We start from the raw sequence: 26691 nt of genomic DNA on the forward strand, positions 1-26691 counted from the left end.
ATGAGTCTATGACTTGCCAGTTATTCAACTCCTCATCTCTTATCTGGGATTTACTTCAGTCTGCTCTTACAAAAAGCAACGCAGAATTAAGATACAAAGAAAAGTTTAAAAAGGAAGGAATTTTCAAGTGGAAGAACACAAATTTTCTCATAGTCAGCTTTCATGATGGTGATAGCCCTCTGAAACTTACTTGCAACCTTAAAAAATTAAAGCGAGAAGTCGTGTGTCCAGTGCTAATTGAATACACTGTAGGCCAAATTCATTGGAAACAAGGTGTAACTTCTGCAACCTGAAGAGTATGCCCACAATTAATTTTTACTTAGCTAGGTGAAAAAGCATGAAAAATCCCTCCTTTAAGTCTCAGTCTTTTCCCTGCACCAAATGAAGTCTCTCTTTGGGTGTCTCACTTTAAAATCTAATTGATTTCAGAGTCTTACCTGGTCATAACAATGGCAGGGGAGGGCGGGAGCATATTCCTTTATAAAGTCACCACTTTACTATCTTATGCTTTATCAGCCCACAAAATCTTGACAAAATGTTGTACTAGACAAATTTCCTTGAGAAGACACTAGCATGTGGACTGGTAGTGCCTAAGACCACAGTCTCTTAGTAACTTCTTCTACTGTAACTTTATACAGTGGAAGAGTAAAGAAAATGTAAATAAATGGCTTCTGCATGCTTTTGGGCATCCACTCACCAGAGGAAAAAAGATAACTCTCTTGTTTCCAAAATAAGCAAATAGTTTAAAGCACAGAAATTTCCACCTTCTCTCACTTCTCAAAACAAGTTTCCATATTTTTTCCTAGGGACTGGAAGTGAAGCCTGACCATAACTTCCATTGTATTTCATAAGTGTAGGAGTTGACTATGCATTCATATGTTCTTACACAGTCCTCCATCCTACTTTTTTTATCTCCACCAAATACATTAACAACAAGCACTAAGACCAAATAGATATTAAAACATAATCAGCAGTATCTGAGAATATGTTCAATGCTAATACGGTTTTGGGCATATCTGATTAATTTTGCTTCCCACTGACTTCTAGGTTTCAAAGTTCTTTGTTATTGCAGACTGGAAGATATGTCCAAATATTTTTTGCTGGAATAATTTAGTCTATGTTTTGAAAGATGCAGTTGTTTGAAAGTGCAATATAGCATATGTTTGCATATGTTGATGTGATTCATATAAGTAACTGGTACAGCTGTTACAACTTACAATTCCAATGCTAATATATATATGCTTGTGGCAAAACAGTCAGTTAAATCAGCAAACTCACACACAAAAGCTAACAAATACTTTTCCATGATTTTCCTATTTTCCAATGACTGCCAACTGTATTCATACGACTTGCACTCAGTGAAGTTGTGTTAATTTACACCACTTTCACCTGTAATTATGTCAGTGAACTTAGATTTCTAGCTGATCTGCAAAGCATTAGATTTTAGTATTTATTATCAAGGTACTCGTGAACATGCAAGAGATTATTTTTTTTTTTAAATTAATACATTTGTAAACTTGCTATAAATGCTTTCCAATATTGAGCAAAAATTATTTTTTTGGTTTTATATTAACAACATTTTCTCATACAAAGTTGTTTAATTTTCCCTTGAGACTCAGACAAGATTGGCTAGAATTGCATAGTGCTTCAAAAATGCGCAAAAGAATAACAAAGTAACTTCTCTGAATATTTCCTAATATGAAGGAAAAGATTTTTCTCTCAGTGAAATAACTCACTCTCTTTCTCCCCACTTGATAACCTTTAAGGCAGATTCTTTGTTTTGAATGCACTTGTCTGAATGTTGTTTTGAACACTGACAGGTTTTTCTGATTTCTCAGTAATTGGCCAGGATTCGTTCATCACCAAAGGGGAGGAGGAAGCAAGAAGAGATTGTTTTGTTTATATTAGAATTTTTTCTTGTTTTTACAGACAGCATCCTGCTAGGGAACTAATGTGACATCTTCAGAATTAAGCATCTCAAGACCACAGTTTTCTTGGAAAGTGTTTGAGACATTAAGCCACATGCAAACCAGTGTAGAGTCAAGTTGAAGCAGATTGCATAGTACTTTCTGTGTGATCAAATCACAAAACACAGCCTCAGTCTTCTCTAAGTACAACAGTAAACAATAGAATAGATACTAATGCAGTCATCTCCTTTTCTCAGAATCATGATTTTCTTTAAAATAACTTATTTGACACCAGTGAATATAGCTGTAACTAATACTTCTAACAAGACAGGAAATCTAAAATATAGTCTGTTAATACATCATTAATAAAAGGTAATTAGTATCACCAGGGCTCTCTTTCACAATCTGATATGCCTATTTTGGAAGGACTTCAGAAGTTCTCACCCTCAGTAGCCAAACAGCTTTTTGCTTTTCATCTTTTTAACTGGGTATCACGACACCTTCAGCATGTATAAAAAACAGTAGAACTACCTTGATTTAAGTTTCATTATATACTAGCACCAGGAACACTGTTTTTTTACTGACTCAATGCTTTAACAGTTTCTCGGACATTTGCTGTGAATTCTGGCAGAAATATTTCAGAAGTCTGCATCAGGAATTGTTTTACAGTTATATGGTATTGTACAGGGACTACAGTGTATCTACAGCCAATGCAGAAGGCCAAAATTTTCTTGAAATAGGCTAGTAGGGGAATCACTGAATCGTTACACGTACTACAAAGATGAAAGACAAACTTCTAAGCTTTTCTCATGTTTGCCTCCTAATCTTATGCTCCAGTGTAGAGCAACTTCACAGACAGAATATGTAGAGAGCAACATACAATTAATGCTTGAAATCTCTGTTCAGTGGTGAATTAACATGTATTTCTCACTCAACACTACAGAACTTTCATAAATATGAAAAAACACTACAATCTGGTCTGGAGAATGAGACCAGAGAGGCAAATTTTCTACCCAACTCACTGATAAACCATATCTTTGCATGGTGTCTTCAGCAGTGGAATGCTATTTTCTTGTCCATGGTTTTGGTTAGAAAACCTCTATCAGAGACTTTTTTGATTTCTCAACACTATTACACATGTATGTGCATTGCAATGAAAAGAACAGAAAAACATACACAGGTCAGAGTTTGGCTGCATGCCATTAGCCTTCATTCAGCTTTTGAGGGATTTTAATTTTTTCAGGCAGACTTTATGAAATTTCATGGTACAACTCCAGCATCCTTAAAAATAATTGTACAAAAATAGAAAAAAAAATATATGCAAATAAAATAGCTGAGCGTTTTTAGATGTTCACTGAACAAACATTCTCTTTGCTGAACTTAAAATACTCCAGAACGGTTTTGATATGTCCCTCTTTAGGAAGTTTGAACCCAAATAATTTAAAGGATCTGCTCTAAATTGAAGAAAAGTTGATTGTTATCATTATTCCAGAAAGCTTCCCAACACAGATGTCTGAATGTGCATGCACACTGTGGAGACTGAAAACCAGTGTGTTAATTCTTCCATCTTTCAGCAAATGGGCATATTACAGACACACATTATTTTTGTGATATAAAATTATTTGAAAGCCAACACTTCAGCTCTTTGACTCAATTACTGAAAGTCACGGGTCATTTTGTCTAGCTGTAAGTATTTTTTTCAGGTTTTCCAGTTCAGGAAGATATTTCCCAGTTAGGGAAGATAGATTTTATATTGTGCTTGATTTGTTTTGTTAGGAAACGTGACTGACTGATTACAGTGTCTCTATAACATTACATTCCAGTTTTCATATATTGAAAATGAGAGAAAAGATGGAGACATTCAGCAGTGGAATATAAAAATCCTGGATCTGACTTCAGATGTACGGAAGGTCTTTGGCTTCCAGTGAACTGCAAGGTGCAACATGCATATGAAAATGTATTTTAAGTAATCTCTTAAAAGTTCAGGGATAAAATGGATAATCTGTTTAGCGAAAGAAAAGGCCCCAACTGCAACAGTCTTATGAAAAAGTTACTCATGTAACTGAAGCTTCAGATCATCAGCTATCAAGTTTTACTACCTCATCATTGATACTAAGTGATTTTTTTATTAGCTAGAAGGATCATTTACCCAACACAGAACATCCTTCTTTTATTCCATCTTTGAAAATCAATTTCTTTCCTCTTTCACTTGCTGTATGGCTGTATGTGCTGCATTTAATGTATTCAGATTTTCTAAAGTAAATAACCTGAGCATCCTAAATATATATGTTTTGTATTCCTTGTTTTTTACCACATTTCTTTCAGCTTCATGTTACAGGGGTAAACAAGGTATTAGACTTAATATTTTTCCAATTTCATTATTTTTTTTCTAGAAAAATCTTAATGCTAAAGTTGTCCAGGATGTCTTCTGAGGTTTACATTCCACTTTTTTTTAATGAAAAAGGTAAAAACAACTAGCATTTTCTCTTGGTCTTTTAATTGTACTAAATCAATAACAACTGAAGACAAATCTTTGCTATTCCACAAATTCCTCTATGGAGTAGAGCTCTTTGGACAAAAATAATGGAGACACTAAACCAGTGACAAATATCTTTGGTTTTCTTCTTCCAGTACATGAGAGTATGTTTAAATTATTGAATTTACTCTGACATTCATAACACCTAACTTCCTTTTCAATGATAAAGTATCATCTGTAGAATATATTTTTAATGTTCCCTTCTGAGACAGTGATAGGTGATTTAACCATAGTTGTTAATGAGTCAATGCAAAAATAAAAAAATATTGCTTCTCAGATCTTTTTTCCTTAGATCTGTGATTATGCATCAGTACCATGGTGCTTCTCATAAATAATACCACAAACCAGAAATTTTTCTGTTTTTTTATTTCCTGATTTATTGTTTGCTTTTCTGGTGTTGTTTTCAACTGAACTGTAAAGCTTTGTTCATGTAAAATTTTCAGTGGGTTTGCAAACAAAGTTTCAAGAACACAGGAGGAATGAAATAAAAGTAATGGGTTTTTTTCCCATGCATATCATTGTTTTGTTTAGGAACAGGGAAATAACCAGTAGTGTAGTTCTTTGTTGTGGAATTTTCCTACAGCTTCCCTCAAGTTCTTCTTTAGTCTTAGTCTTCCCTGACCACAGTAAGCACATGCCAGTCTAATTTTCCATCTATTTTTATTTATGTTGTCATTCCATATCTTCTCTCTTTCATACTTTGTTCTGTTCACAGAGCTATGTCTTTTGTTTCTCGCTACTGCTCATGTTATCATACATGTTTCTCTCTAGGCATTCCTCCTTGTCTAACTCTTCCTCTTCTTTTTAGTCTAACTCCTCTTTTCTTTTCCTTGCTAATCCTTTCTCCTCTATTTGTTACTTCATCTGTCATCTTCAGTACAGTACATCCTGATTTAATCACAGGTTTTTCTCTACTATCTCCTTTTTACTTTTAGGTTCCCATTCACAGTCTTTTTCCTCATACTCCTGTTCATCAAGCGTCTCTAAACTGTGCATATTGTCCTTGCAGCCTTTTCCCTCTTGTATGCTTTGCCCTTCACTCAAATCCTATGTGAACTCCACCACTGTCTTCAACTGTATTTCCAGTCCTTAGGTCTTTCCTATGAAGTCATACCAGAAAAAAATGTCAATATAACCATCCAAAGACATTGTATATCTTCACCACTCCAGCATCTTCATTGTTCAGATACCTCTGTTGTCAACATTCAGACAAAAAAAAAAACCAAAACAAACCCAAAAAAACCCCTTCCAATTTCACAGATAAACTCTCTCATTTTCTTTTTGTTTTCTGATTTCTCTAGTCTTTGTTTACTTATGTTTCAAGACTTTATTGTTCTTCCCCTCTTTTAACTGTTAATCAGAAGGGACCAAAAGTCTTTGAAAAATTTGTTGTCCACTCATACCATACAGTCCCTCATAGATTTTGCAAAAATAAATTTAGAACCAAACCATGAAGTCCCTAAATATAAACAAGTTACCAAACACATAAACAACAACTCTACCTTTCTTCTGCAAGAAAAAAGACCTTGCTGCTTTCTCATCAAGGTCCACACTCTTTCTAAAGACAAGACCAACTTGTAGTGTTCTATTTTCTGTTCTTTATTCAGGTTAGTAATCTTAAAAAAAATGATGTGTTTTTGGAAACAGATATTCCTGAAATACATTACAAGCCTAACACAGTAAGCATAATGCTGATGGCATGCACTTAACAATGTATTTACTGACATCTTTCCATAACTGAACTGAGAGGTCAGTAAGAGTAAGAATACTGAGTTTTAACATAGTGAGTATAGATCTACATTTCAATGAATAATCTGATATGGCCAAAGTTTATCACCTCAAATAGAACAATATGGATAATCAATTTTGTTTCCTTAAGAGGTCAGAAAAAGGGTGATAAGAAAAAAAAAAAAAACACAAAAGGACAGCATTTCAGTAGAATGCTTAACTTTGACAATTGTGTTCAACATCATTAATCTCTTCTCAGCATGCTTTGCATACTTCAGTTATTTTTAAAAAACCCTTTAAGTCCATAGAATTAGAAACTGGTTTACTCTTTTTACACTTACATTATTTTACTTGTTTCATTTTTCCAGATGCTACATTTTCCATGTGATTCAGTTACATATTTTAGAAATCAATTAATAATAAATTATAAAAGAAGGTTCATACAATATATATACATCAGCGGTTTTCTGATGGCATTGGTATGCCTCTGAAAAGATCTTCAACATCCACTGTATCAGCTAAAGTATTATTAACTTTTCCCATATTTATGCAACTGATATAAAACTCTGTGAAAAAGACTTTATTATTAACCTACCTTTAAAAAAAAAAACAACTGAATTGTAGAATTTATGTACACTACTGCAAACATACATAGGAGCTCTCTGTAATTTAACAAGCAAGGATCCATAACAACATTGTAATCTTTCTTTAACTTTTACCTCAGTAATATGAGTCTAGGTGAATTCATTTTTGTTTACACCAAGATTTTTAAAAAGGAATTAAATAGATTTTTCTTGCTTATCATACTTTAGTTTAAAATACTACCTTTCACTTAAAATATTATATATAGCCAACATCACTGAAACATATCAATGTCCAAATTGAAGACATCAGACCATCAATATGTTGTGTACTACAGTGGAAGACACTGAGAGAAGAGAGTGTGTACTGACAACAGAAATAGCATTATCATTTTCTTTTCTATCCACAGAGGGAGCTTCCAGGACTTCAATTATGGTCTTATCTGAAAAATCAGGCACTGAACAAGAGGACAAAGAATGGATTATTCTGTATCATCCACAGAAGTGAAGTCTGTCCTCTCTGGTAACAGTAATCTTTTTTCCTTTCTCTTTCAGTTTTGTTTCTTAATTCACCTCCCTCTATCCCAGACATGATCTAGTAAAATATATTCTTTAAAACAGATTTAAAACTTTCCCCTTTGGTATTGTCCGTATGTACGTATTTCTTTTTGCAGTGCTGCTCCCATCTCACAGCTGCAAGTAGTTAAAGAATGTATTGTTTAACATTACACATTTGCACAGTATTTAATTATGTCAGCATCTAGAAAGAAGTGACATATTCAACCATAGCACATAAACTATGAATAGAAAACAGATTTTTCCATTAACAGTTACATATCTCTCACAGTAGAACACAGCTCAACTCACCAAATTTTTCATATTTCAGTTTTCTCTATATCACATAACTATTGTGATTCCTTAGTAAGATGCAGAAAACTGGGGAAAGAGAAGGTGGCAATGAATTTATCAAAATGGTTATTTTTAATGTAATCCATTAGAAATTCCTGACAATAAAAAGGGTAGCTCATACAAGATTCATTTGTCATATGAGGCTTAAAGAAATGTGTTTCTAGAAGTGTATCATTCTGTAACAAAGGTAAAATAATAGTTCACAAATATGAAGAAAAATCCTATGCTGACTCCACTTCATATCTATGTCTAGGTACTAAAACTTAGTTTTTACTATTCCACAAAAATACATACAATCCCTTAACTAAGAACTAAGGCACAAAAATCTACAACTGCCTGATTCAGATACAGGATATTATGCAGTTAAATTACTATCACTTTTCCTAAAATTTTCCTGTCAGTAACTCTAATAAATAATAATAAATGCTGAGATAAGAGCAAAAATCTGCACAGAGAGCTAGTTAAAAAAGATGATTATTTCAAATGCCATGGAGTCCCATAAGGAATTCTCCGATGTCTTCCACAGCCTAAGCTGTCAGAAAGCTGAATGGGATAGTAGGACAGACAAATATATAGCATCTATGACCTATCCACTAAATAAAATAAAACTTTACCTAACAAGTAAAATTAATACTTAGCTGTTTTTTATGGAAAATTCTGGCAGTTACTGAAGTCTACACAAGTATCTATGTGCTCAATTCCTTTTTTTTTCTTCTTCCCATAGCTGAAATGAGTCAAAGATGTCAAGGAGAGTTTCAATATGTCCATGGGATTTAAACAAAATCACACTGTCACACAAGGGAATCTGCTGAAAAAGTTGCAGGTAAATTAACAGATATAGGAAAGAAATAATTTCATAAAGGAGATACCTATTGTTAAAATAAGTTAAATGGTTTAAGTTAGAATGTTTCATGGAACTTTCCTGATACTTTGACTCTGTTCTGGAAATCAAAAAATGATGCAATTCCAGCTGATTTCCATATAGCTAACTATGTAGAGAAATAAGGGAAAGGGCACCTTGAGGCACATTAAGGAAGTTCTTGTCAGTGATATTTTAATTAGGGCTAGTGACCTTCAAAAAATTAGGCAATTTAACAACTGGGAAAGAAAAGGTGTTCACTGAATTTTCAAGGTACAGAACTGATCTCATAGAAATCTTTACAAGATATGAGTAGTACTGCTATAACTGCTGAATCACTTATTTAAAACACACTGAAATATTCTTTTCACACTTTAAATCTAGCAAGTTTTATACAAGGGATGAAATATGCAATAAAGTTCATTTTAAACCTACTTACTTAGGACCTTCAAAACAAGTGGTGGCAAATGTCACTGTCTGGCAATAGAAAATGTAGGTTTAAATGGGTTAAACACCAACCTACCAGAGAAAAAACAGTTCTTTATTCAGCATGGAAATGCATGCTGCTAAGAATTAAATACATGTCCAGTGGAGGAATACCATTCATTCCCTTTTATGAAAAGGTCCTAAAATATGGCGACAAGAAACTACATAGTATTGATATATAGATTATTAATCTTGTTTGTCCTTACCTGATTCATTTCACCAAAAATGAATCATAAATATATTAAGCACAAGCTTGTAAAATTTTAGCAGATTCTATGGCATTACCAAGGCACAATGTCCTCCAAACTATGCAGATATGATGATCACATGGCAACTTAGTCAACTAAGAAATATGCACAGTGGGGATTTTCTCAAGATGTTGGTCAAGTCAATATCAATTGAAGTTGATATTGATAAAATAAGACAGTGATACTAAGAGGTATATGATCGTTTTACTTGAAAAATCAACAGGAATTTTATACATAGTCTCAAAAATGTTCTTCTCCTTGTATACTTAACCATTATAAACTCTCTTAGATATATTCACCCTACATTTAAGCTGTATTTGCCCATTAAGAAACATACTTTAAGAACAGATTTTATTTTTTTTCCCTGAAAGTCTCCATATTCTAACAGTGTTTGGACATTAATGCCTAGCCATTATTTACAACTTTAACAACATAAGCAAATGACAAGGAGGAGGTTATCCAGGTTTCTGGTGGATGCTTAGGCATGAGGTCAGAGTGTAGTGTGCTGCTGCGAACTGAACAGCTCATGCAGGATCATACAGCAGCGTGGTAATTGCCTATTCTGTGTTAGATCATACAGCACAAGAAATAACAGGGACTTCTGCTGTGTTTGTGGAACAGAATGGCCACAGAAGCATAACGGCAGATTTTACTTCTTCAGTAGCCTGGCACATGAACTGGGACAAAAAGCAAACATACAATTACAACAACAAAGAAAAAAAAAAAAAAAAACCAAACCCAGAATTATAAACCACTAGTGATGCACAGCAATTCCCATTCAAACTGAAAACTGTCATCTGATGATGTAAGACAAAAAGTTTATTAATCATTGTATCTGTTTTATAGAAATACAGATCCAGCAAAAGAGCAGAAACAGAAGATTGGATTGAAACCACTGAAATACTACAGATAAAAATCAGATTCCTAAAAAACAAAATAGGAATTTGGGCATCTAAGTGTACTTTGGAGGTCTCAGGTTTAATCACGCCAGCCACACTTAGATCTCCAAATTCCTATTTCTACTTTTAGGAATCTATAACTTCAGTGTTTAAAATTTTTTCTAAAGGAATTCTAAGTGTCTAAAAGGGAAATGTGAGGATGATACCAATATGACTATGCTGTAAAGATAATATACTATTACAGTGTCATGACCACCACAACACCAGGGTTAAGAGTGTGTATATTCAAAATAAACTTGAGGTTTTCTCTGAAGTTCAATGACCAAAGTTTTTATAAAAATGTAGGGCTTTCTCTTTGGTTAACTTTAAACCTCCGGGATTATACCTGTTTTTCAGGCATAAAACAAATCCACGTATAATAGAGAGGTGCTTCCAAACAAGAACTGAAGTCCATTTCTGAAAACATTTTTGCTACATCTAAGAGAGTGACTGGGGTAAACAAGAGAGAAGCTGAATGTGGGGTCTGCTACTACTCACTAGCTCAACAGGCCTTGAGTAAACTAAACACATACCATTCTATTTATGAAGATGAATGGTTTTCTTCAAAGACAGCTTGATTTCCTCAAGTCATCTGCAATGTTAAAAATCTGTCTGTTGCAGAAAAAAGGGACAATATTCTCCTATCCATAGCACAATTTTTCCCATCCATCATAAGTCATTTTCAGACAGGGATATATGTTCAAGCACAAAGGTCTCATATTAGTATGAGAATGATATGATCAGTATCATATCACTCTAGAACAGCCAGCACCTGAGAGGCAAAGAACTAAACCTTTTTTTTCTAGTTGTAATACTTCTTACAGTATTTTCCACAAAGTGGATATTATAATGCTATTGACTTTAAGACAACCAATAAGTAGAAACGATGTATAATAGTTCAGCATCTATCACAGTTAATTATTTTCATGGAAAAACAGTGTGCCACCGTCACCATATTTAGATTAGAGATAATCAAAGGTCTAAAGCAAATAATTACCTTCATGAAAAACTACTGTCGATATTTATAAAACCAGCTTAAGACAATAGCACTGCCTCTTCCAGAATTTGTGCATATTAGAAGTGCAAAGTCAGCCTCAGCTTTTATAGGACAAACTAACTAAACATGCAGAGAAGGGCAGAATAAACAAAGGGGCTACTTGCTGTCTCTCCTATACTACTGCAAACCAGCAAGTTGTAGTTGCTTTTCTATTGCTTTCTCTTAAGATGTTCATGACATGGCAGGTAACCCTCAGAAAAACAGTTCTGGTCAAGACCAGTCACAGAATCCCACTCTAGTGCTAAGCTAATAGTTTAGTGGGCAGGAGTCTTTAAAATAACAAAGTATCATCCTAACACATTAAAATTTGGTTCCCAAAGCTCCTGTTCATCCAGGCAATTTAATGACCACAGTTACTAACACATACATTAAAACTAACCTGTGAATGTCTAATTCCAGTAGAACATTTGTTACATGTTGCTGGACTTGCATATTTTCAAGGCATCTTGCTGTCCTTAGTTAAATATGGTTTCTTTAACTCTGTGCATGTAACTTTTTTTTTTCACATATGGACTATCATAATACGTGCAGTGACAATATGTATTTTACCTGTTATGGCATTATTAACTTCTTTAATGTTTACCCACAAAAATTATCTAGATTTTATTTAGAATACTGCATTATTTGCTGATGTTTCTATCTTTTTTTCTTCCTTTTAGCTTGTATAAATATTCTGGGACAGGTTAACCTTGATACATGCATTCATCTCTTCACCGACTACAAGTTATTTTATATAGAGCATTAATCATTGTGATTGCTAAACTAGCCTTATTAGATTGCGATTTAAGTGTCTAAAAATAGCAGTGTTGTCAGCATTTTAAACAGAAGTGGATACAAAATTCCAAAAGCTTAAAAGTTAAGTTCAGAATTTTTAATGTTTTAGATAAATAACAAAATGTCCTCATCATAAATGGAAGCTTATGCATGCAACCAGTTTTGCAAAAGCTTCTGCACAACAGACCCATATATTTATTATTCCTTCCAAGCTTCCTTGTATCTCTGATTTTCTTCATGCTGCATTTTTCAGTTTTCCCTTCAAGCGCCTTTTACCCCAAGTTAGAGTATTCTCCTCCTTTGGTTTCTTCTGCCTCTCCTGCATGCCCTGACATTTTTCTCCACTTAACTGTTTCTCTTTTTGAGTTGTAACTACACACTTGTAAGCTTCTTGCCCATGCAAACAGTGGGTGAAACGTTGTTTGAGTAATATTATCTGACAGCAATCTACTGATATTTCCCTCACTTATACAGACATATAAAGTTTATTTTTATGTAAATTTTCTTGATTAGAATCTGTATCAGTCAGTTTTCTACAGTGGAATATATCTCTGCATTTGTGGGTGTACGCATATACATATACCAAAATATTTTTTCAGTTGCAAGGAAGACAAAGAGGTCAGGTTTTGTGTCATTTCATAACATTTTACCAGGTGACCAAAGAGCTTTGAAAATGTTATTCAGTGTACTATTTCTGACAATTACAAAAGCTAAGCAGCTGCTGTGGAACCAAAGAGGAAGAGCAAGAAGTCAGATATTACCTGAAATATCCATAAGTAACTGTTCCGAGATGCTTGGATTTAATTTCCCCTAGAACTATGCAGATGTTAAAACTGATCACTCATAATCTTTTCTTAAATTAAATTATTTTAACCATTTTCATATCTCATTTGTTTTCCCTGCCCACAATTTTCTAGTTCATGGGGTACTGTAAATATATTCACCAAGGTGTCATGAAATTAGTACAGAATTCTTCTGGAAAATTAATTTCAAATTAATTATTCTGATCTTTTATTCAGAAAGTCCTGATCTTAACACTTATGGTTACTTAGTTGGGGAATTTCAACATATCATTGTGATCTGTGTACATATTGAAAACAGTCCAGGATATGTTCCTGAATACTGAAGCAACCTGAATAAGATTCACAAACTATTTTTAAAAGCACTATTCTACAAATAATTTGAAAATAGCAAATTCATTTATGTAAATCACACTCTAACAGGCAATTCTCAGGCAGAAAATGCAAACACTTATTCAATAAGTAATTAGTTACGGATTATTCACCTGTCTGTATTCTCCTCCTCACGTCAAGTGAAACAACAAACTAAGCAAACATTTCAGATGTCTGAATTCAACCCTTTTTCACTGAATCTCATCTTTCTTATCTCAGATGGGATTTTAGATTCTTGTTAGGACACACCTTAGATGGGTTCAATGGAAGATAATAATGTCCACTTCCAGTGCTCGTCTTGTACTCAGAAACATGCCACGCCCAAAACACACACACAAAAAACCCAAACTAAACCAACCCTATGTTATATTAAGCTGTAAAATAAGCTAATTCTTCTACACAGAATATAAAATTATTTTCTTTCCATAACCATATTCAGTGACAGAAAAACACTACAATAGATAGATGACACCAGATGGATATGCACCATTATATACACCATCTAAAGGTCTCCAGAAAAAATTGTGTGTGTGTGTATATATATATGTGGAACTATTTATGTCTTGTTCACTATAATTATGGTAATGGTGAAATAAGGAAGAAAATATAAATACAAAAGACTACAAAAGCTTCTATAATATTGTTCTGCATATGCTATAAAAAGAAGTACTTCTGATATTTATCTTAATAACACAAATTTTTAAAGGTTAAAGTCTTTAAATTCTCATCTTAAGCTAGCATGACACAGCAGATTTGTTTATGTCATTAAACTTTGAAGTACCTTCTCTCACTTTTAGATCCTGAGAATCTTTAATGTAACTCAATATCATCAGAAAATTTACTTCTGGACTGCACAGATTTTGACAGTCACTGTTTTTCACTACTTTGTTCCTGATTCCCATCCTTCTAGTCAGTGTAGTCAGTGGCTCTTGGTTTCGTGCATTAGATTTGTATATGTAACATTTTGGACAATAGTGATGCTATGACTGTTCCTGTTGTTATTTTAACAAACCTTCCTGAAACGGAACATTTCAGAGACAAGCCATTTTGATACCAATGATACATTTTACAATTTTGGGATACACATTGTTTCTTTTTTTTTTTTTTTTTTTTTGTTTGAAACACACTGTGTAGCATGCAGAGGAATTTTCATCTATATGACAAAGTAAACCAGTTTGCTTGTCTTTTATGCTACTATGCTTTACAAAGAAGTATTTAAGAATTTAAAGCCGAAGTATTTTTTTTAACGACTTTAAACATTGGTGCACTTAGGCATTTTTACACATAAACTATGCAATCTGACAAACTCTGTGATGATTTTCTTTTTGAGGATGTTACAGAAAGACAGAGATCAGTTGAAAATGCAAGACAAGTGAATGATGAACAAACTACAACAAATATAAGCACATCAGAAACAACTGTGTTAAAGTCATCACCATCTGCCCTACTTTAATTCATAAATAAAGAGGGTCTTTATTTTCTGCACGAGTAGCAGTTACAAGTAGCAACAGAAAAAGTGACATACCAGTCTGCATACTGAAGTCACAACATTTAGAATCTGTGCCTAAGGAAAATGTAGTGATGGAACACCCATTTAAATTATCTGTGTCTTGGGCTGCAGAAGAAATCGACAGAAACTTGTTTTGGTTCAAAGTAAATAACGGAAGTCTAGCAAAGTAACATATAGGTACAGCCTTTTGCTTTTACAGTGAAGCAGATTATGATCAAGAACAGTGACTCTGATTTTTCTCCAAGGAGGAGGATCATAGCTTCTAGAAAACATGTGAATCCCTGAGACTGAGGAAGAGCCACCAGATTCAAGAAAACAGGAAAGCAACTCCACACTCTTTAATTGTATAACGTGACTATCACAGAATATTTGTGATTAACCTGGAACTTTCCATAATGGTGAGTCATTTCACAGCATGGGAAGTTTCCAATAACCTCTAACACCCCAAATCCTTTAAAGAGGAAGTTGGGAATACATGTAGCAATGCATGTGCAACAAATCATTCAACATTCATACAATTTTATTACATACCATCACAATAGTAACTGTTGGAGTGAAACTACTTCTGCGCAAACTCACAAGACTGAGAAAATTATGATAAAACAAACTTCCAGCTTTAACTTCAGCTAAGGTAAATAAAATGGAAAATAGACCTCAGAACTTAAATGTACATACTAACATACAGAGTTATAAACATACTTCTACATTGCAAATATTTGCCTTTTAAAACAGATGTTACAAAAATGGTCAGAATTTCCCCAACTTTCAGTTAACATTGTATAAATATTAGTTTTAATTTCTCTGCTTTGGATATAAATTTTAGAAGAAAGAGTCAAAACATATAAAACTGATAATGTTGTCATAGTTATGGAATAGATAAATCATTATTCTGTCAGGAAAAACACCCAACAAAACAACAAAACTGAAGGCTGAATTTCTGTGTATTTCCCTAGGTGTACCAGAGTAGAAATAGTCAACTTTTAATTGAAGAGAAGTTGTATTTCTTTTCTTCTTCAAAACTTCTGCTAATGAATGGCATTGTGATACATTTCCCCAGGAGCTGTGTCACTCATGTTTTCACTGAAACTATCAGTCATGGGAAACTTGTCATTCAAACTAAAAATTGCTCTCCTTCACCCCCCTTGTAACTCCTCCTTTTGAAAATTATGGAGAATATCATCTCTATTACCTTATTATTCTCTTTTTAAAAGAAACATTTAATTAGTAATATTAAGGAGAGAGTACACAGGATAAAAACTTTTGTGATACAAAACTATGACATTAGTTAAAACTAGAAACTACACTAGTTAAAAGGATTTATATATGTAGCCCCAAACAGATAAAATAAATTATCAATTATAATATGATATTCTTCATAGATAAAATACAGGTGATGATATCTAGAATACAAATTGCTAGGAAGAAGTAATAGCAGTACTGCTATTAAAGGTAATATTTAAGACATAAAAATTTTCTTAGAGCTTCTTGAACCAAAGCTTGAATTTACCATTCATTTTTTATGATGTTTTACTATATAACTCCTGAAGTTTCAAAGAAAACAAGTGAAAAGGATTGTCTTTTCCAGAGTAAAAATCCAGTAGTTTTAATACGCAAACAGATTTGCAACCAATGCTCATTTTAGAGGTAAAATAAAGAGCTATGCAAAAGGTTGGGCTAGGGAGGTTGAGCTTTAAGGCCTCTCAAATTATACCCTAGGGAATGGAAAAAATAGACTGAAGAGCATGCACATAAAGACACACAACATTGCTTGTTCAAACACATTTATATTAATGGTAACATTAAAGAAAATCTAAAGTTGATTTGAATTAATCTTTTTACAAGATTAAACTAATCCTTCTCAAAGGGAAAACTTTCTGTCCAAAAATATGTATTTTACCATTAATAACTATTTCACTTGAGAATTGTATCTGGCCAGAGCTGTACCAACTTTTAAAAAAGAAGTTAATATTGATCCTAGGAATTGTTGCTTGAAAAATCTTAACATAAGTATCAAGAACAGTGCAGAAAATATGTAGACATAATGTTGTGGTTTAGCTCCTGTTGGCAATGAAGCACCACACAGCTGCTCGCTCACCCTCCCCCCTGCCAGTGAGATGGGGGAGAGAATTGGAACGGCAAAAGTAAAAAAACCCATGGGTTGAGATAAGAACAGATTAATAATTGAAATAAAATAATAACAATAACAACAACAACAATACTAATAGTAATGGTAGTAGTAGTAGTAATAATAATAATAAAAATTGTAATGAAAAGGAGAAAAACGAGAGAGAGAAACAAAACCCAGGGAAAAAACAAGCAATACAACCACTCACCACCCACTGACCAACGCCCAGCCAGTCCCCAAGCAGTGATCACTGCCCCTGAACAACCCCCCCCACATTATATACTGAGCATGACGTCATATGGCACGGAATAGCCCTTTGGTCAGTTTGGATCAACTATTCTGGCTGTGCCCCCTCCCAGTTTCTTGTGCACCTGGCAGAGCATGGGAAGCTGAAAAGTCCTTGACTAGCATAAGCAGTACTTAGCAACAACTAAGACATCAGTGTGTTATCAACATTCTTCTCATCCTAAATCCAAACCACAGCACTATGCCTGCTACTAGGAAGAAAATTAACTCTATCCCAGCCAAAACCAGGACAGGTAACTGTAGAAAAGACAGTGATAGTCACGTCAGTGAGGAAAAAAATTAAAATGAGTGTACAAATAGATTTTTTTGTCAAACTAAGAAAAAAAACTACTAAAAAACCTGTACCTAACTATATTTAACAATTCTTAATCTACAATAAGAGAAGTCCTAGTAACTGTAATGGAGTCTCTCAAAAGTATCTTTAGTAATTAAAGTATTTCAAGATAGCAAGTAAGGCATACATTTAGGTCATTAGTAAACTGTCAATGAGAAGACTTAGATCAAGGTACATTGCATGGGTAAAGACTGCAGTCACCATGATTCCTTCTAAACCAATTCGTAATATGCAGAGAAGTGAAAACAAATCATATTTAGCAGCCACAAGAGGGGAGACAGGTTCATCTCACCTAACTTCAGAATATCTACATCCAAATTCAGCACCAATAGGCAATGAAGCATTTTATAGCTGGCAGAGGGGTAAGATAGTTGTACAAGATTTATTTCAACCTAACAAAGACATCTGAGGTCAGAGGAACCAGCCTTAGAAAAGACTACCTTTTCCACAGACTATAAAGAGAATTTTTATAACTAGATCATTTGCAGATGCCTCAATAGTCCTCTTTGCATCTCAGTTTTTATAAAAAATTTACAGTGAGTGAAAAAACTGTGATCAGCTCCACTGATGACAGGAGCTTCAGAATCTTTAGTTAACATATGCGATAAGGTGACAAAGACAATTCAAAACTAAATTCTGAAAAGGAAAATAAAAAGTGAAGAGCTGTGAAATTGTACAGAAGATAAATATGTTTTCTCCTTAAGTTTAGAAAGAGTGGTGACAAAGTGCAAATCCTTACATACGGTGAAGAATTCTGAAGTACTTCTAGCAACACAGGGCCCTCAAAACTGGGCATCTTCCATCTTTCTAATGCACAGTAGTAGTCACAAAAAAAAAAAAAAAAAAAGAAAAAAAAAAAGGAAAAAAGTTACCCCTGGTAAGCAATCTTGTAATAGGGCAATGACTCAGTTAAAAAGAGGACAGAAATAACACAGTAGGTGTCATAAAATATGGGATGTTCTTGCCTGAAATGAACTTGGACACTTCATTGAAGAAGACTTAACATAAACAGATAACAGTCAGAGAAAATCTATAAAATAAATAGAGATTTAAGAGTATCATTCCAAGACTACATCTACGCATTAGTTTAGAAAAGAGAAAATATATTCCCCTGGAAGCAGAACTCCTAAATAAAGATACATAAAAAAGATCAATAGACTGTCCCTGAATTTGATGGTTTACATCCTTGAATTATGCATCACTGCCTGCAAACCATATGTCCAATCTGCATTGCAATCATTAAAATAATCATTTTTTTATTAAGTTTGAGATAATGGAATTGAAGTCTTACTTTTCCCCTCTTACAGATCTAACAACCTCCTTAACCCAATGTCTGCATCAGCATTTAACAATCTTTTGGAACTTTTGTTTGATATTTTACTGGTGGCAATATTCAAGAAATGACTATCTACAACACTGTTTGCAATACCAATATGGGATTTCAAAAGAGCCCTCACTGAAGACATCAAGCAGCTCTACCTCTCAGATTTGTTTTATCAGTCTGTCTGAAGATGGCCCAAGACAATATTGTGGCAGCTTATGCTCATTTAACATTTGGAAAATTGTTTTTCTTTTCGCACTCCCCACAGCCATATGGATTAGAAAGTCATTTATTTCTCTTTGTTATGAAAACACAATCTGAAGCAGAAGTATGTAGCAAATTCAAAAAGAAGGATAATTATGCAACAAGTAAGCCACTGCATAATCTCATTATACCATAGATGGGGTTTGACAATAAGAGTGACACGAACATTTTGAATTAAAAGTCAACAAAATTAAAATGCATAAAATGAAATACATTTTAACATAATGTTTAACTGCAGCAAGAAACAACCGAGTCTAGAGCTTAGTAAAATTTAAAAATTAATCAGCTCCTTGTGTGGACAGAAGGATAGAAATAATTTGACAGGATAAAATCATAGACCACAAGTAACAATATTCTTCCTTTAGTCCAAGCTGCTAATAATTGGGGATCAAGGAAAGATGCAGCTCTGGTCTAGAACTGTATCATTCAATTTTCCATGTGGATTTTGGACATCGTCTGTCTGGTATTTTGTATCCTTTGCTCTCGATAAAATTAATGTGAATAGAAGGTGATGAGTGTAGCAAGGATATTAATTATCATAATAGGAGGTAATTGGTTGGAGCATCAGAAACTAGACTCTGAATTAGATGACCAAAAATTAAATATTGTTTAATATTTATTTGTTTTGAAATAAACTGGGATTTGTTTGATTATAATTTTGATTTCTTTGTGTTGCTTCTTTTTATTTTTACAATCAGATTAAATGTTCCAGAAAAAAATAAAGCAAGTATTATTTTTTTGTTTCCTAATTACAAAGCCAACTTTAACACACTGGGATCAATACTTTGGGAAAACAACTTTTGCCACACACAACAACACAAAAGAGATTTTGCAGTACGTTTTTAGTCCTCAGAATACCTCCTTGAAACTTAATGGAGTAATGCTAAGGCTAGGTTTTAGGTGTTTATTTGTTTTTTACAACCTTTTATCTTGTCAAAAAACAAATTAGTTTCTATATTTAATTATCTAAACAGTCAGTGTAGTTCTTTATATTCCACTGCTTTGCTTATATTTGCAACAATGTATAGCATGAGTATTTTAAGTCTTCTGCAGAAACTTAATTCTCATTATTGAAAAAACATACCCAAATGCTTTCTTCTTGACGATACTGCTTCCAGTTTCGTCCACTATCACTAAACATCAGAAGGTAGCTTGTTACCCAGTCAGAGCTTCCGTAACCACCTTGAGTAGCAACAGCAGTAATCTCAGTTCTTTCACCAAGATCAATCTGAAGCCATTGATATTTATTGGACACAAGTGGAGACCAGCCACCAGCACCTTAAAAAGAATGAAAAAGATTGAAAGGTATTCCTAAAATAAGCAAGTTAATAAAAAATCTGTACATGCAAAAATTCATTTGAACAACCTGACCTAGTGAAAGATGTCCTTGTTCAAGGCAGGGGTCTGAAACTAGATGATCTTCAAAGGTCCTTTCCAACCCAAACCAATCTATGATTCTGTGATTCTAATTCAAGATGTAGTTGCACGAAAACTGTCTTGATATTATTTAACAACTATTATAAAAATTGAAGCAGACTACTTGATGTATGTAACCAATTATAACTATTAAAAGTTGTTGTGAATTTTTTCACTCCCTTTTTTCTTTAACTTTTGTAATGAATTTTACATTATCTTCAAGCCAAAAACTCAGAATTTTATTTGTTTTATACATCTTAGTTTCATTTTATATGGGCTGGAAGATCTCCTGAGGTGTCATCTAACCTGAATGATTCTGCATGATTCTGTTCTGTGAGGCCTAGATTTACAGATTTGTATATGAAGTAATAAAGCACAGTTAGATGATAAATTTATGCATGCCTCTTAAAATGACCAACCAATTCATAGGCAAAACAGTAAGACAATATGAGGTATACATATGCAGTTTCAGTCAGGAGACAGGCCAGTTTGCAAGGATAAATTTTAACCCAAAACATATAGCTATATATAAAATTCCTACAGTATTTTAGCTAATCAGAAAGACATGTTGAAATGAAGAAAGACATCATATCAATTCAGCTCTCCCTTGCCTTCCTTAGTTTGCCTTTATTTACTCAGGACATGCTACTAACTTCTCTGTAAAGTTGTATGGAAAAGCCCCAGGGCAGGTCACAAACAATCTCATAAGAAAAAATGTCATTTTATGAAAATATTTTGCAAAATTTGCAAGTAATCAGAACAGTTACCATCTGGTGGGGTTTTTTTTAGAGAATAGGGTGACAACAAATGATAAAAGATCCATTTTGTAAGCAGAGATTTGGATCTAATTCAGACGAACTCACACAACATGAGGCACCTTGAAAAGTTCTTAAAGCATACAGACACAGAACAAGAACAAATATATCTAGTTCACACAACAATCAATAAACACTGTGTTATGTGGAACTAGACAACGACAATCTAATATTATGCTTGTACAGACTTCAAGATGCATAACATTTCATAAATAAAACATCATATATGGTTTAATTTTGTTCAGGGTCATCAGTCAAGTTCTTAACATTACCTCCTTTAAGAAAAAAGAAAAGAAAAAAGAATTGTTACTTAGGGATTTAAAACTGTCATTTAAAAATGAGATAATGGGAAATCATATAGGTGTTCACAAGCCATGAAAACTGAGGTTCATTTTACAGAGCAAGGTAAATGGAAAGAGCTGAGAGAAATACCTAAAACTGCATGAGTGTAACAATTCCTTTGTCCACACATTTATGAACTAATTAAAATGTAACAGATTTAAGTCTATGGGTGGAGTTAAAGACTGTAGATTTTTAAAAACAATTTTGTAGCTCTTTATCTAAATCAGGATTTAGAACTTCATGTATATACTTTGAGTTATTTTGCCTTCAATCCTATTGAGTTTTTCCTTTTATTCATTTCTTCATAAGAGGAGACATCAGATCCAAGATATAACTATAGTATTTTCTACATGTGAATTTTCTGTGGTTTCTTTATGAACCTGTTTGTCATGGAAATGGTAGCTGAGTGGGGATTTGAATTTTCACTTAATCATATCTAGTGATATTATTTAACAAACTAATAAAAAAATGGCTACAGTTAGTCTCAGCAGTGACTTAAAGGCAACCATTGTATTGCATCCATGCCCTTTCCCAATAAATTTAGAATATTTTCTCAAAAAAGATGATAAGAAAACAATTCTGAAGGAATATTTGTATCACATAACTCAAAAAAAAACCCCAAGGTTTGCACATGTAAGTTGACAAAATGGGTAAAACTTAGCAGTTTCTGAAAGCAGATTCCTTCAAAATTTGAACTGTCACTAATAAATGTGTTCTGACCCAGGATACGTTCTTCCTTAAGTGAATACTTAACTGACTATATCTAACAGAAGAAATACAGACATGACTCTGAAAATGAAGCTGGAGAACAAGAAGCAAAGAAAAGAGCATTTGCCTAAGATAGGTAGTCTGTAAAAATAAGTATAATGTAAAAGTCGTATTCTGCACTTAAAGGAGGCAAATGTAATTACATAGACTTTGTCACATCAGTCTGTTTTTGTTGAGAATGTGTGTGTGTGGGGGGGGGGGGGGGTGGCTAGTAATTTAAATTAAATTTCCTACTTGGCATATTTTACCTCCCAAATCCACAGGTTAAGTTAAATGATAGAAAAACAGATTTAGAAAGTCTGTTGCTAACTGGTATTGCCTGAATTAACTAAGTGATTATTTATTACATTAAGAACAGAAAATAACCTACCATACCAGTGAAAACACATCCACTTCCTAATATACCCAAGGGCAAGGTTATTCATATTCACTTATATTTTCTTAATGAAAAGGGTATCATGAGGTGAAAAAGTGTCTATTTCTTTAAAATAAAAGTTTGGCTTTTGTTTCTTGTTTATTTTCAATTTCCTGTGTTGTAACAGTCCATTATTCTTTAAGAAGAATCTACCAGTACTTCAAGTTGCTGGCTAGAAATTCTTCATACTCAGCAGCAACGTAAACCCATAAAGACATTTAAAGATAGTTACAAAACAGTTTGCCAATTTCACTAAAAAAGAAATAAAAATCAAGATTTCAGATGTACTTCATTTTGCACTGAGGGCAAATGAATTTTTTTTTCTTATTCTCTCTTCCCCCCACCCCCCACAAAAGCAGAGAGGTAACTAACCATAACAAACAGCTCTAGATAAAACAAAAAAATATTTCTGTAGTCCTCAGTGAGACCATGTAAGTCTCCTTTCCAGACCAGTCACTGATCTCCCACCCAGCAGCCCTTCATTTCTCTGTCTTTTCCATGATCTTGTTTTCAGTTATCTTTCTAAAATGGTAACAGTGCCCTGGGGGCACTAAAAGGATTTAATAGCCTTGCCCAGTCTCCCATGGGGTTGTCCCCCTATGCCCTGCCCACGGGCTCAGGACCCCATTAGCGCTCAGCCAGCCTGTCCTGCTCCGTGACATATACCTTCAATGTTTTCACTTAGTTTCTGAAGTGAAAGAGCCTCATTACACAATTCCTCACCAAATGCTTTCTATGATATTACACCTTACTTCGTTAACATATTTCTAATAATGTACTTGTTACTGCAAAATTGAGACTGCAAAACACAGCCTACCACAAGTTTGCTGTCTGGGAAGGTGCCACTGAGGTCTCCAAGTTTTCTCAAACAACACCCTCAGAGAAATGTGGCCCATTCAGCCTCTCCCCTAAAAACAGGTACATGTACAACAAGCATATTTCCAGGTAAAATACAAGTTTATTAATGCAAGATAAAGATAACACTGAATTTAAGACAATAACTAAACTACTTGGAAAAATCCCTCATCCTCCTTTCAGGTAAATTCAGTTCTTCATGAACGTTTCCTCTTTCCTGTTGAGAAGTTTCCCCCTTGAAATTCCCAGCCTCCTTTTGCACTACACTCATCTTCACAAAGCCATGCCTGCCATGTCCCATCTCCTCCCACCTATCCTAGTAGCACTTACTCAGTGCCAACACATGTTAAGGAGAATATGGCATACAACCCAACAGGAAGGATTTCTCCTTGCAAGAACAGTAAGAGGGCAGTATTTGGGGCAGGGTTGCTGTGTCCCTTGGTTGGACAGGGCATCATGATACTTCTTGCAACCCACTAACCTTGACAGCCATGGCCATGTCACCTTGCACTGTGGAAACCAACAAATGAAAAAACAATTCACTGTTCCTGCAGCTCTCTGTGAATGATGTAAATCCTGCACTAAAATAAGATGCCAAGCAGCCTCTTGGGGCTGAAGCTGGGCTGTAGTGAAGTTGGGCTGAAGTGCCAAAAGGCATATTCCTTCAGAACCAGTAAACCAGAGCACAAATTAGTGGGATTATGAAAACTGTACAAAATGGAAAATCAGTGTGAATACAGAAAAAACTCCAGTAAATTTACCTGGTCCACAATCATTGTTAAATGCCAACAAATGGCTCATAATTTCCTAAGTAAGTCATACAAGCTCCTAGTATTGATAACTGAAAACTAGCGTTGTTTGCAATACTTCCATGAAAAAAATATGTTTTCCATTAAAAAAAGCTACATGACATTTGGTCTTCAAAAAACTTTAATTTTCCATCCAGTAAAGCAAATATCTTTTTGTGTTGTTCTATTATTTTTCAGGTCTGCCACAGGATCTACAAATACTGATCAAATCAGTCACTTTATGAAAAAAATCTGCTGCTCCCTCAGTTCAAGCAGGGTCCTGAATATTTACCAGGAGATTCATCCTTTGACACCTTCCCAATTTAACTGAGTTAAAATTAAATTACTGATAAATCTCACATGCTCACATTAATTTCTATGAAGGCTCCACTAATGTTTCACATGCTCTACCTTAAAACACAGGAGATCAAACAAGATTTTCCTTAAAATTATTTCTTCAGGAAGAGTAAGTGATACTATCTCCTCTGTGGTTTCAGTGCTTGCACCTCAACTGTTCTGTTGCAGCAGCCTCCACAGCCTTATCTTTATGTCCATATTCTTTCCTCTTTCAGTGGCTGTGCAGAACAGTGTGGCAGCACCAGGCAAGCAAGAAAACTTTGTGAACACCCAGCCCAGTAGGTTAAACAAGCAACTTCACATCCACAAGCTGGACAGTCCACATCCATAGAATATATTGTATCAGTGGCACACACCATGCGAGATCAGACAACTTAACTTTCACTACCAAATCCTCAGCTCATGCACTAACACTTCCAGGCACAGCATCATCCTGCAGTGCTACGGTATCCAAAGTCTTCTGTGTCACTGTGGTAAGTTTGGTGACAATTTTTAGCTTTTTAGTTGAAAGGGAGGGTTGCACTGTAGTCATCAGGCACAGTCAAGCAGAGTGTGCTGAGAACATAATTTTTAAAGCCCATCTGCAAAATACATTTTCACTTGGTAACTGCAGAGCTTTGTTCAGAATGAAGTGATAGAGCAAGTTAAAAAGACATAAAAAAATGCCTGAAAAGACATCTCTGTTATGGCAGCACTACCTGCTGTCAGCTGAGGGTGGTCACTTCTGCCTTTAGTACCACATTTTCCAGAAGTCTTGCAAGGCAAGCCACCAGGTAGCCTATTCACTGTCATCGTACTGCATTACATCCCATGGAAAGAACAGAAAGAGGCACACATACACCGGCTTCTAATGCTGGGGCAGCTGGTTTGGGGGATTACGATAAAGATGCAGTCCCAGAAGTCCTCATTCAGGCCTCTACTGACCAATGCCACTTAAGACACTTAGGCTCTTCAGGAGCTCTCCTGCCTGACTGTCCAGCAGCCAGCTGTCCTCCCAGCATCTGGCTGCTACCTGCAGCATCATGGAGATGAAATATTTGCCCAGTCCTGCAGGAAACACTATTAGAGCATGTTAGCTCCTCACCCAGCACTTCAGAGTCTTTTTTTACAGTATGTCCTAACCTTGCAGCAAGATTAATGTGTGTACCAAATGGTAAGTGGTTGACAGAATCTTTTTTGTTGTAGGGTTCATGAAAGGCAGGTCCTCCCTGACCAACCTGATCTCCTTCTATGACCTGGTGACCCGCCTGGTGCATGAAGGAAACGCTGTGGACGTCATCTACCTGGACTTCAGCAAAGCTTTTGACTCCATCTCCCATAATATTCTCCTTGGGAAGCTGGAAGCTCATGGCTTGGACGGGTGTAGTCTTCGCTGGGTAAAAAACTGGTTGGGTGGCCAAGCCCACAGAGTACTGGTAAATGGAGTTAAGTCCAGTTGGCAGCCGGTCACAAGCCGTACTCCCCAGGGCTCTGTTTTGGGGCCAGTCTTGTTTAATACCTTCATTAACGATCTGGATGAGGGGATTGAGTGCACCCTCAGTCAGTTTGCAGATGACACCAAACTGGGTGGGAGTGTCGATATGCTGGAGGGTAGGATGGCCCTGCAGAGGGACCTGGACAGGCTGGATCAATGGGCCATGGCCAACTCTATCAGGTTCAATAAGGCCAAGTGCCGGGTCCTGCACTTCAGTCACAACAACCCCATGCAACGCTACAGGCTTGGGGAAGAGTGGCTGGAAAGCTGCCTGGCCAAAAAGGACCTGGAAGTGTTGGTCAACAGCCAGCTGAACATGAGCCAGCAGTGTGCCCAGGTGGCCAAGAAGGCCAACAGCATCCTGGCTTGGATCAGGAATAGCGTGGCCAGCAGGAGCAGGGAGGTG

General features: G+C 35.0%; 1 protein-coding gene across 1 annotated transcript in view; it reads right to left on the reverse strand.

Moving 5' to 3' along the window:
* CNTNAP4 (contactin associated protein family member 4) overlaps positions 1 to 26691 on the reverse strand; it is a 262662-nt gene that overhangs the window by 154864 nt on the left and 81107 nt on the right. Inside the window, exon 3 of the mRNA XM_075725822.1 lies at positions 20140 to 20333. Coding sequence (XP_075581937.1) covers positions 20140 to 20333 — 194 coding nt within the window. The remainder of the gene's footprint in view (positions 1 to 20139; positions 20334 to 26691) is intronic.

The sequence above is a fragment of the Pelecanus crispus genome, chromosome Z (assembly GCF_030463565.1).
Source record: "Pelecanus crispus isolate bPelCri1 chromosome Z, bPelCri1.pri, whole genome shotgun sequence".
Taxonomy (NCBI): domain Eukaryota; kingdom Metazoa; phylum Chordata; class Aves; order Pelecaniformes; family Pelecanidae; genus Pelecanus; species Pelecanus crispus.